The 12,707-nt window shown below is 36.6% G+C and overlaps 1 protein-coding gene across 1 annotated transcript in view; it reads right to left on the reverse strand.

The window, feature by feature from the left end:
- Positions 1 to 8,417, reverse strand: part of LOC143226400 (nuclear hormone receptor E75-like) — a 90,341-nt gene extending 81,924 nt beyond the window's left edge. The window contains exon 1 of the mRNA XM_076457325.1: positions 8,366 to 8,417. Coding sequence (XP_076313440.1) covers positions 8,366 to 8,402 — 37 coding nt within the window. The 5' untranslated portion in view covers positions 8,403 to 8,417. The remainder of the gene's footprint in view (positions 1 to 8,365) is intronic.
- Between the last annotated feature and the right edge of the window lie 4,290 nt (positions 8,418 to 12,707).

Below are 12,707 nucleotides of genomic sequence, written 5' to 3' on the forward strand. Positions count from 1 at the left end.
CTTCAAACTCTGTTGTAGGCGGACCGTAAAAAAATTGATATAAGCTAAAAAAATAAACGGATGTTTGGTGCTCTGGATACCTCCTACTTGCTGTTTCTATGGAAACGTTAAGAGGGAAAACGAGGACAGGTGGGGAGAGGTCCATGCCCGCAGGGCTGATATTTGATTTCAACTTTAGTAATCTGGGCAAGTAGGTTCAGTAGTTCGTTGACATAATACTCCTTGTTGACTGTACTATTCTTAACGAATGAAACCACATCTTAAATATAACTTATTGTTCTACAAACTGATTTGGCTATACTTCATAGATCTGAGGTGATGTAGACTTGTTAGCTTTTCAACCATGCTGTGTGTATCTGATATGCTCTACGAAGTTTTAATTTAGGTAATTACACTGTGTCAGATCTTATATGATCAACAATTTTGGTTTTATTTAAGTAGTATGTGTGGGTCTGATATAATGTGAAGCAATTTACAGTTTATCTACCAGATGCCATATTAACTAATATAAATATTCTTTGTAGACTTTTACTCGAAAATACAACAACACAAAAAACATCGTGACCGTGATGAGAATTTTGAAGTTCAAGCAACATTGAAAGATATTGATATCACTTGCAAAATATACTAAACTGCAACTGTTTAATTTTAGGCACTGCAGAACTGATTAATGAATTAATTTATTGTCCCATGTCCTCTGAACATGAAGCCTTAACCCTTAGAATTAATTAACATAGGCAGTTATTGATGAGTTTTGTTGTCCCACAGCATGCGCATCTGAGGTCGTAACTCCTATAACTGATTAATAAAGGCAGTTTTTTTTTATGGGTTTTCCGTCCCATAGCCTGCGAATCTGAGGTCTTAACCCATAGAACTGATTAATGTGGGCAGTTCTTGTTGGCTTTGCTGTCTCACATCCTATGAACCAGAAATGACCCATATGTCTTAAACACTTTAGGAGGACTTCTTGACGGAAAAAAATGTAAAAATGAAAAAAAAATATATTCTTGAGTGATTGACAATTCCATATTCTTATATTGAATTTTAATATTTAGTTTTGGAAAACATGAATTTCCCGGTATCTTACAATTGAATTAAATGTTGTCCTGACTTAACCTAAGCGATCAGCAGATAACACCAATGAGCTTCCTCCGTACGTCAGTAGACATGCGCAAACGAATAGGTTACCAGTAATTAAAAAAACTTTTATAATACACATTTTCACACCAGTGAATATAGGCCGGTTTTCATTATTTGTGGTTCAGTATTATACACATATAACTTTCCTCAGTCTAGTTGTTATTTTTCTAATATTTATATCCACGTCACACCAAGCATGCTCGCCCTTTCAGCCGTGGGGACGTAAGAATGTGAGAGCCAATCCCACTATTCGTTGGTAAAAGAGTAGCTCAAGAGTTGGCGGTGGGTGGTGATGACTAGCAGCCTTTCCTGTAGTCTTACTCTGCTAAATCAGGGACGGCTAGCCCAGATAGCCCTCGTGTAGTTTTGCGCGAAAATCAAAACAAACAGACAAACAATATTTATAATATGTAGCATGTACTACCGTTCAACATTTTATCTTTCGTCACAAAGGAAGAGGAAACTGTCCATGGTTCCCGTCCCGCTTCTCCAAAATGGCACTCTGATTTTCGAGGCTGAGACTGAGATAAAAGATATATGTATATATATATATATCTGTTCTCGCTCTGGTTTGTTTTTGAATTTCGCGCAAAGCTACACAAGAGCTATCTGGGCTAGCCGTCCCTATTTTAGCAGTGTAGGACTACAGGGAAGGCAGCTAGTCAACTCTACCCACAGCCACCTCTCGGGCTACTTTTTTACCAACGAATAGTGGGAGTAACCGTCACATTATAATGCTCCCACGACTGAAAAGGCGATCTTGTTTGATGCGACGGGGATTCGAACCCGCGACCCTCAGATTACGAGTCGAACGCCTTAACCCACCTGGCCATGCCGGGCCATCTCTCGCTCTGCTATATCAGTGCAAAACTAAGGAAGACTAATGCAGATAGTCCTTGTGTAGCTCTGTGCTAATATTCGAAACAAACAAACTAGCTTCGTGCTTTGTCACTGTAGGTCTTAATTAACCCGTTAATATATATATATTCATTTTATTATTCTCTTAATGATCTTTGTTTCTAAATCATCAACATCACCCACCATAATCTACAAAAATCAGAAATAGGACAACAATAGTCCTGCACAATGTTTACCGTATTTCATTATTATTTGTTTATTGCGCCAATGTAACGTTTTACTGTGTTTTAACTAGAAAAGTGAAAGCTAACCATTTTCTGGAAGATTCACTGAATTCGAAGATAACTGATGTATTCAGAACTTTTCAGGATTGTCCCAGTTTTTGCTGGAATGTTAAAAATAAATGACATAATTTACCAACTGTAAACTGGTTGCTCACCAGAACCATGAAGCTTTAATATCTATTGTGCGCTCGTTGTATTTGTCTTGCGTTTTATATACCTACATTGTATATGCTTGAACGCTCGTTGTATATGTCTTGCGTTTTATATACCTACATTGTATATGCTTGAACCTTAAAATGTCGTAACTACAGAATACTTCTATTATTGCCTGTGTGTAGGTTAACGTCAGGCGAACTGAGAAGATGGTTAGGGTTACACAATATATAAAATCCTTCTCAAATATATATTTCCTTGCATTCACAACGCTTAAGGTAACGTTTTCTCTGGACAAACAATACAAGTTTCAGATTCTAAAGACACATAAAAACAGTTTGAAACGAGTGCTAGAAGTACACTCGCCCTTCAACAAAGATTTTGATGATTTTGTTCCGTTTCCAATGAGATAAAATAACAAGCGCAGTGCAGAACTATAGGACAATCAACAGTGAAGGAATACATGTTATTTTAATGGGGTACATAGTATTACACTATAACTTTTCGTGTCTATCAAATAAGCGTTATATTGTCCTAAAGTGACGTAAGGAGGCTATCATCACGCGCATATGTATGCTCTTATTTAGCTAAGGTTTGACCTATTTGTCTGTCACTGGCCTCTCCTTTCCCTGTTGCTGTCGACATACATAACAGCGGAGCGAAAGTATACAGTAAACAGGTACATTGCTTAAATTCAAGCACGCGCGTGTGTGTGTGTATATATATATATGTGTGTATGCTTTTTTTCTCTCTCTCTATAGTAAGTCGCAAACAAGTCCAACCCCGTTTAACCTAGAAATGAGTAGCCCTAAATCTTGCACATACGGGCCACATTAATTGTAAATTGGGTAATGGACATATATCGTGGCACTAACTGTTGATCCACTTATACGATGAGGTCAATAACCGGAATTTTGATGAATAATTTTAATATTTATTTTATTTGTAAACATATTTTATTTTACAGACAGACAGATAAATAGCACAGTGTTATATTTTGTGACTATTCTTTGTACATGACTTTTGGTTTTCCGTTTTTCTCAACGTCTTGATGCCACTTTTTGAATTTTCATATTTCTTTCGTTAATTTTTTTTATTGATTCAATATTCTCAAAATTATTCAGGTGCATTTTCTTTACATTGTGCTAGAAATTAACAACATGGCAAAACCATGCTTGTTTCATTTCAACTGATATAACACTTACATGGTTCGTGAACATGCAGTGTTAGTAAATTAATCATTCACATTTGGAAATAGATTATTTGAGTTGAACAGTAACTTAGTTTCTCTTACTGGGCCCCGCCATGGCCAGGTGGTTAGGGCGCTCGACTGGTAATATGAGGGTCATGAGTTCGAATCTCCGTCGCACTAAACATGCTCTTCTCTTCAGTCATGGGGACGATATAATGCGACGCTCAATCCCACTAATCGTTGGTAAAAGAGTAGCCCAAGAGTTGGCGGTGGGTGGTGATGACTAGTTGCCTTCCCTCTAGTCTTACACTGCTAAATTAGGGACGGCTAGCGCAGATATCCCTCGTGTAGTTTTGCGAGAAATTCAAAACAAATCCATTACTGGATCATTAATTTTGTTAGAACGAAACCTGTCCTCTCTTATCACGAATTGTAGCCAAACTTTTGTGTGTTTATTACCATTCCCTGAAGTATTCAAGATTTAACATAAGATTCTACATTTTCTGTCGTGTTTGTCACTTTAAGGTTACTCAATTACTATACTATGCGATATCAGCGCCACCAATTCTTTTTTTTCTGTTTTTAAGCCCGAGTTAGATCCAACAAGAAAAACTAGATCGTATCGTTTTACTGGGTAATGGGTTCATCAGGAACAAAACTGGAAAACCACTCAACTAGTCGACGTCACTTACCTTTCTGTAAACCTCAACGTCAAAAATAATAAAAATAAAATGCGTGGTGCAAAACAGACTTTCAAAGATGACAAAAGTCGGTTCAAAATATTCATAAAAGTTATAGGTTTACAAAACTTAGTTGTGTTCAATGTATAAAGAGAAATTTCGTTTCGCTTGTTATTTGTGATAAGATGTATGTTATTAAATCTTGTAATTATATATCTAATTGAGAAAAAAAGTACTTAGAGCTTTTATATAGATTTCATTCTAAAATACCCAAAAATCATACTCAATAGAAACATAAGTTTATATACAAATTAATGCATCATATACTTATATATACTCAAAACTTGCTTAGAATACAACTAATTTGGTATCAAAGATACGAAACGTTTAAAACAAAAAAATTGTCAAGCTCTTATTAAATATAATTATGTTTTGCCAGAAGAGTTATATCAAATTATTTTACTCGATTGTCAGTCATGTATTTTCAGGTTTTCTCTCTTTCATTTTGTTACATTGATTTTGTGTAAACTTTTATTCACTAGTTTTTAAAATGTATCGGTTTTTAATGATTGGAAAACAAACCATAGATGATGTTTATCAGACGTTTCTCCCCCATTTTGTAAGTACATTGACCACCTTTTAGAGTTGGAAATTAATTATATAACATTGATGAGCACGTGGTAACTAATAACCAATGAGGAGTAAAACTGAGATTTACTTTGGATATAATTACAGAAAATATATTAATCTTGAATGACGTAAAATTAAAAAAATATATAAAAGAAACAAATAATGTAACGTACCTATCTATTTTAAGAGATAGGTGTTAAACTTTTCTGCTCTGCACAGAGGTTCTAGTTTTCATATTTCATTCTAAGGCTTGTGTGAAAATCCACATATGCAGTGTTTTGATATGGTTTCAGTTGCATGAGGTAGTGAAATTATACTGTGTGTTGAACTGTGAAAAACCTGAGATATTGTCTGACCTAGAAACATACTTTCATGAACTATCAGCTTTCTAATGTTTGCACGAACACAATAACAGCAGGGGCTCATATTGATGGAAGAAAGGTGGGTAATTCGAAGCACAATTCGAGTCAAGTGGTCTTACGTAACTATTGCAAACACGCTTAAATAAAGGATTCCGGATAAGGAAAGATGATCGGAAATACAAACATTTTGCTCAGAAATTTAGGAAATCTAAATTCTTATACATGTTTTTCCATAAATGTGTAGAAGTTGAAGCAGTACCACCGGAAACATTTGCAATCCTTTCAATATCCGTCAGAATATTATCAACTTTAATTTACAACTCAGTACTCTTTATGAAAATAAAATGTTGCAAATGAAGATATTCAAAATTAAAAGCGAATAAACATACACCCACACTCATTAGTATCTGTAAACCTAAAGCGTTCCTTTTTATGAATGTAGGAGTGTTTCGGAGTTTGCCACATCAAAATAGTTACATTTTCAGCGTCATAAAATCAATAGACAGACCTTGTTTTTCTGTTCAACTGGCCTTCAAAGCAGCCTGCTTTGCTATATCGTGGCATCACACACGCTCATCAGCAAGACAAGGTTTCCATGGCAACATATAGCAGGTACGTGTTACTTTATATATGCATAAAGAACCATCAAAACACATTCGGGTAGTTGCCTTTTTGTTTCAAATTATACAATATGAATATTTTACCATAACGTTACTGTGAAAAACATTAGCTTTGGGAAAAGAAACAGCTTGCTTTTGGTTTTCGTTTGTTGTCTGTTTGCAAGGATATATTTTTTAGATATTTTTATGCACTTAACAAGTTCGCAGGTTTCGAGAACTTCTAGACATCGTCATTAACAGTTATTAAATATCAGTCAAACTCTCTTGGAAAAATAAAGTTAAGCCTCATTTAAGTTGTATTGAACATATCAAATCCCATTTTCAAAAATACTTCGTGAAAACGTTTGACAGGCGTTAACAGATAAAACGTTTCTAAACATAATTTTGAGATATATATATTCATATATATCCATATATGCGAGATAAATATTATAATACCACTTGTAGTCATCAAACTATTCTTTTCATATGTTGAAGGTTGTGTAGCACTTGTTTAAAATTATATTTGTAGAATGACTATGCATAGCTTTAAACTGCAAACAAAGACCAATGTTCTTTACTTTTGTCCTAGTTAGATAAAGCGATTACATATTTACGTATTTTCTGGTTTTCTGCATTGTGCCAGATTTGCCAACAAAAAGCGAAGCATAGACCATTCCTAATAACGAGCTTGGCCTAAAGCAACAATGATTGGCTGTTCTAATAATTGTGGTGGCATTTTACTTTTTTTTATAAATGTGTTAACGAGCAGTTGAAGTACATGAGATGTAGTAACCGTTACAGCCTGTTTCTTTGTTTAGCAGTATGCGATCGTGTAATAATCATTACATGTCTAACTCCTTGGAAAGTTAATCAAATTTGAGGAACTGCTTTAGTTCAAAAGAAAGGAAAATGTCACATGTTGGAAAGAGTCAATTTTCGATTATTGAAACTCAGACTTTTTGTTTCGACATAATTTCCATAACATTAAACCCTTAAATTTTTTTTTTTTTAATTTTGTGAAAACCTACCGGGGGCTATTTGCGCTAAACATTCCTTATTTAGCAGTGTAAGACAAGAGGGAAGACAGCTTGTCATCACCACCTACCGCGAACCTTTGGGCTACTGTTTTACCAACGAATACTGGGATTTACCGTTACATTATGATACCCTCAAGGCTGAAAGGGGGAGCATGTTTGGTGTGATGGGGATTCGAACTCACGACCTTCAGATTACTAGTCGAGTGCTGTAACTACTTGGTCATGTAACCACCTGGTCATGCTGGGCCAAATCCTAAAATAACTTTAATTTATAATCAATACATACTGTATGTTGTACGATAATTAATTATTTTACCAAAGATTTTAGACACAAAATAGAAAATCAACAGTTTTCATAGCCAGGTTTAGTTTACTTCAAATACATGCAGTCGCTCTGGAATTAACGGTTTCAACTTTTATTTCATAAAATGAACAGTGACAAAAAAATATCCAAGTTTACTTAGTGGAAAATAAGAAGAGTTTCCACGAAAACCTGAAATTATCGCATTTGATCTCCTTAAACGAAAAACGGAACACTAGGTCAAAACCTGATTACGTACAACGGTTTTGAGAACATAATAATTTTACTTTTTCAGGAAGTTTAATTTGGAATGCTATCAATTTGTTCATCTTTTGTTATTTTGCGCACATGAAATATTTATATGTTTGTTTGGTGGAATTTCGCTCAAAGCTATCTGCGCTTGTCGTTCCAAATTTAGAAGTAAAAAAGTAGAAAGAAGGAACCTAGTCAACACCACCCACTGCCAACTCTTGGGTTACTCTTTTACCAATGAAAAGTGGAATTGATCGTTATATTATAACGCCTCCATGGTTGAAATGGCAAGTAATGTTCGGCGTTGGAATTCGAACTACTTGGACAATAGTTCTGTTCCTTCAGAGATTTGAATGTTTTGGGAGAATGGATGTTGTAAAATTAAATACTAGACACACAGAAGAATACAGTAAACCATATTGAGTATTATATCATATATCACGTCAATGATATATGATATAATGCCCAAATTGTTAACTGACCTTTAAATCATTAAAATGAAAATTCTCGTCTTACCGACATGCGAGGTTTACCTTCTAATGCAATATTGTGTAATCTGTTATCGGTAACTAATATTTTTTATATGATGAATACAGAGTAAAACAATAATAACAAAATTTTTTTAATTTTTTATGGATGTATTTCCCGAACTACGCGTTTCTTTTAGCAAATTAAAATAGGGCATTTGATTATATATTCATTTACTGATTGTCTTTGTGACAAATGAAAAATCCTTTATAATTTATCAAGTGATCTAAGAAGAGACACACTGAGTGGTAACCTCAGAGTTACTCCAAACTAACACCACATTGGTAGAAGAAGTCACGTGCTCAAACAAGTAGAAGTTCGGACTCAAATTGAAAGTATCACTCACCAAGGTTTGCAGGAACTATGTCCTCGTGACCCGACATTGTCTCGACCTTTTGTCGGGCGAAGTCTTTCAATAATTCAGTAGTTTCCATGCAACTGTGAGACACTGTCTATAGTGCCAATTCTGGTTTGACTGTTCCACAAAGGTGACGACTTTGAGATTGTAGTATGTATACTTTGCAAACGATATAACTAAGATAACCTTTTCTATGCTACGAGGCCAAAGGTCATTAAAAGCTTTTACGCGTAAAATACTGTTTTCTTTGTCTACTTTCAACAACAAGTCTTGAAAATGTCGTTATTCATAAGACAGGCATGCTGGCGCTTCGCTCGGTTCAAGAACATGTCCAGTCATCTAACTAACTTTCGCTCTCCTCAGTCCCTCAGATCCCCGTAATAATCGGTCAATGAACCAGGTACACGGGCGGTTGTTTCTAATGACGTCACGACCTCGTAACATAAATTAACCGGCCTGTTGCTGTGTCCGGTACAAGGGAGTAATCAATTTGAATTACTGTAAAGTTTGTTATGTAAAGTTATTGAATTCTTTACAGAAAAAAAAAGCCTTTACATAAGCCTTTAATGAGTTATTATATTGAAAAGAAACATTCCATAAATACCTTTTAGAACAATTGAAATATGCGGAATCTTATTTGCATTGGCTGTTGAGACATAAGCCTTTATTATATATAACAAACAAAAAACGAACTTTATAAGTATTATATTAATATATTTAAGGGGAAGTTGAGTTTTTATTCTAAATTCGAGCCTAGATTTTATTTTTATTTTACATTTTGTGAATTTCGAGATGATAGTGAAAACGAACCTAACTGTAACAGCTCTCTCTACTTTCATTGAGGAAAATAGTTTCCATTACGTTGGTAGACCCCCAGTGGCTCAGGGGTATGTCTGCAGATTTACAACGATAAAAACCGGGTTTCGATACCCGTGTTGGGCAAAGCACAGATAGCCCTCGAGTAGCTTTGTGCGAAATTCAAAAAAACAAACAAACAAATAAACTGGTGGAGTTGATACTGTACAACTTTTACAGAGGAGTGAGTTGTTAGAGTATAGCGGAAGCTTGTTGTTAATTGAACTCGAAAAATGGATAAACAGGGGTAACGACTGATTTATGTCTCGTGTACAATAAATAATGTTGTTCACTTCATCAAACCACAGAGAAGTAGTTATTATATAGTTTGTGTATTAACTTATTTATGCTCTGATCATGTATTGTGTTACACGATGTAATTAGACGTTCTTCGAAGTGCCTGAAATAGTCTGAAGTAACATTTGATTAATTATTTGAAACCCCCTTCCCCAAGAAAACAACAACTAACAATAAGGAAATGTGTTCAACAAGGAAATTGAAAGAGAGTTTAAATTTAACTAACACACAGAGGTTGTTTGCTTTGAATTTTCGTGCAAAACGATACACAAAAGCTTTCCACTCTATATCGAATAGCATGAGGTATTTCTTGATCGCATTAAAGTCTTCCATACCATAACTAACTGAAGTAGATAAGTAGACAATAAAGGGCTTGTTTTGTTTTGGAATTTCGCGCAAAGCTACACGAGGGCAATCTGCGTTAGCCATCCCTAATTTAGTAGTGTAAGACTAGAGAGAAGGCAGCTAGTCATCACCACCCACCGCCAACTCTTGGGCTACTCTGTTACCAACAAAAAGTGGGATTGGCCGTCACATTATATCGTTCCCACGGCTGAAAGGTCGAGCATGTTTGGTGCGACGGAGATTCGAACCCGTGACCCTCAGATTACGAATCGAACGCCTTAACCCACGTAGCCATGCCGGGCCAACAATAAAAGAAGATCTAAGTGATAATAAAATAGTTTTAAAGAGTTAAATATGCAAACTGAGAAAATAAAGTATAGTCTATAAGGCTACTGAGTAATCTTACATTTAGTAAACTTAATTAAACTGATACATTTACTGCGGTGAAAAGGAATCGGATTCCGTTGCGGCAAAAACGCGTTCCCTGCGTCGTTGCAGTGGGTGTGTTGTATGAGTTACGAGCAAATCTCACTTTTCGAATACATGAGAGTAGCACGAGAGATGGCGGTGAGAACTAGTTCTTTTCCTTCTAGTTTGCCAGCTCTAAAATAGGGATTTCTGTGCGCAGATAAGCCTTTCTGGTATAACTCTCTGTGTAAGTTGGTTTCAAAATCGAACATCTTAGTTTGGTATGTTTTCATATGACCACTGAACGTAGTGACTGTCATAAAGGATTTGTTTGTTTGTTTGTTTTTTTAAATTTAGCACAAAGTTACTCGAGGGCTATCTGTGCTAGCCGTCCCTAATTTAGCAGTGTAAGACTAGAGGGAAGGCAGCTAGTCATCACCACCCACCGCCAACTCTTGGGCTACTCTTTTACCAACGAATAGTGGGATTAACCGCACATTATAACGCCCCCACGGCTAAAAGGTCGAGCATGTTTGGTGTGACGGAGATTCGAACCGGCGACCCTCAGATTACGAGTCGCACGTCTTAACACGCTTGGCCATGTCATAAAGGAAGTCTGTACACACTATCAACTGCTAGTCATTCAACTGAGATGAATGCCGAGTACTCAGTTACATTTTTAGCTTCTCACTTAAGCAATGGCTACGTGGTTAGGGAGCTCGACTCGTAATCTGGGGATCGCGAGTTCGAATTTCCGTCACGCCAAACGTGTTTTCCCTTTCAGCCGTGAGGGCGATAAAATGTGACGGTCAATCCCACTATTCATTGGTAAAAGAGTAGCCCAAGAGTTGGCGATGGTTGGTGATTACTAGGTGCCTTCCCTCTAGTCTTACACTGCTAAATTAGGGATGGCTAGCGCAGATAGCCCTCGTGTAGCTTCGAGCAAAATTCATAAAATAAACAAACTTACTTGAGCGAGTCCTCTGTAATTAGTTATCATCTCTAGCTAATTACTTGGATTATATTCCACGTACATGATTAGAGTTTAGTTTCTTTCCATACTTGAATTCACTGTAAGGGATAGTACCACTTTTCTAGCTGATGCTCTTGAAAGGTAGTTAAATTTGTATCGACAGTCATGTGGTTGAATTTCTCTTTATTAATTTGGGATGCACCCAATTTGATGAGCTGTATCCACTATATACACTGCTAGCCAAAATCGTAAACCAATGAACATAAAGAAAAAATATGCATTTTGCCTTCTTAGACTCAACCCTTTATTTGAGTAGAGCTTCGAAAGATGAAAATAACAAAAGGGAAAATAAAGAAAAACATTTTTTAGCATTTAATAGGGAAAATGTGAACACTATGAAATTAGCCTAAATACTAGCTAGTAAAAAAAAAAGTTTAAGACTATACCAAAAAGAAATTCTAAACATGGGTAGGAAATGGCCAACAAGTGGTCTCAGTAGTGAGTTGCACGGCCGTCATTGGGAATAACTTCAAACATTCGCTTTGGCATGGTCGATATAAGCGTTTGCAGAAGGCTAGCTGGAATGTTATTCCAGGTGCTAAAGATGCCTTCACGAAGATCATGCACTGTTTGAAATTGACGTTCATTTCTGCAGACTTCCCTTGCCATCCACCCCGAAACATTTTCAATGGGGTTCAGTTCGGGCGAACATGCTGGATGGTCCAAAAGAATCACGTTATTCGCCATGAAAATGTCCTTTGTCCTGCGGGCATTGTGGATTGGAGCATTGTCCTGCTGAAAGATCCAGTCATTTCCACACGAGCAAGGGCCTTCAGTCAATAAGGATGCTCTTTCCAACATGCCAATGTAGCCAGTTGCTGTTTGACGCCTCTGTGTAACCTGAAGCTCCATTGTTCCATGGAAGGAGAAAGCACCCCAGATCATGATGGGACCTCCTCCATAGTGTCGTGTAGAAAATGTTTCCAGTGGGATAACCTTGTCGTGCCAGTAACGTTGGAAGCCATCTGGACCATCCAGGTTAAATGTTTTATCATCAGAGAACAAAACCTTCCTCCACTTTTCTACGTCTCATGTTTGGTGCTTCTCAGCAAAGTTTAACCGAGCTATTTCGTGGTGTGGAAGGAGGCGTGTCCTTTGAGGACATTTACGGTTTTTAAAGCCTTTCTCTCGTAGATGCCGTCTTATTATTCTTGAACTGTATTCTGCGTCCGTAAGAGCCTTAATCTGGTTTGACGATCGGCTGGTGTCTTGTCGGAAAACCCGTCGAATCCTCCTGCTCAACGCCGGCAAAATTTTCATGGGCCGACCACTTGAAATTCTCGTTCCGTACAGCTCATGGTTTTTTAAGGAATTTGCAACAGCAGTTTTACTACGCCCAATCTCACCAGCAACTCGACAATTCTGCCACATTCAAACTCTGTCAACTTTTTA

This window comes from Tachypleus tridentatus, chromosome 9, assembly GCF_004210375.1.
Source record: "Tachypleus tridentatus isolate NWPU-2018 chromosome 9, ASM421037v1, whole genome shotgun sequence".
NCBI lineage: Eukaryota > Metazoa > Arthropoda > Merostomata > Xiphosura > Limulidae > Tachypleus > Tachypleus tridentatus.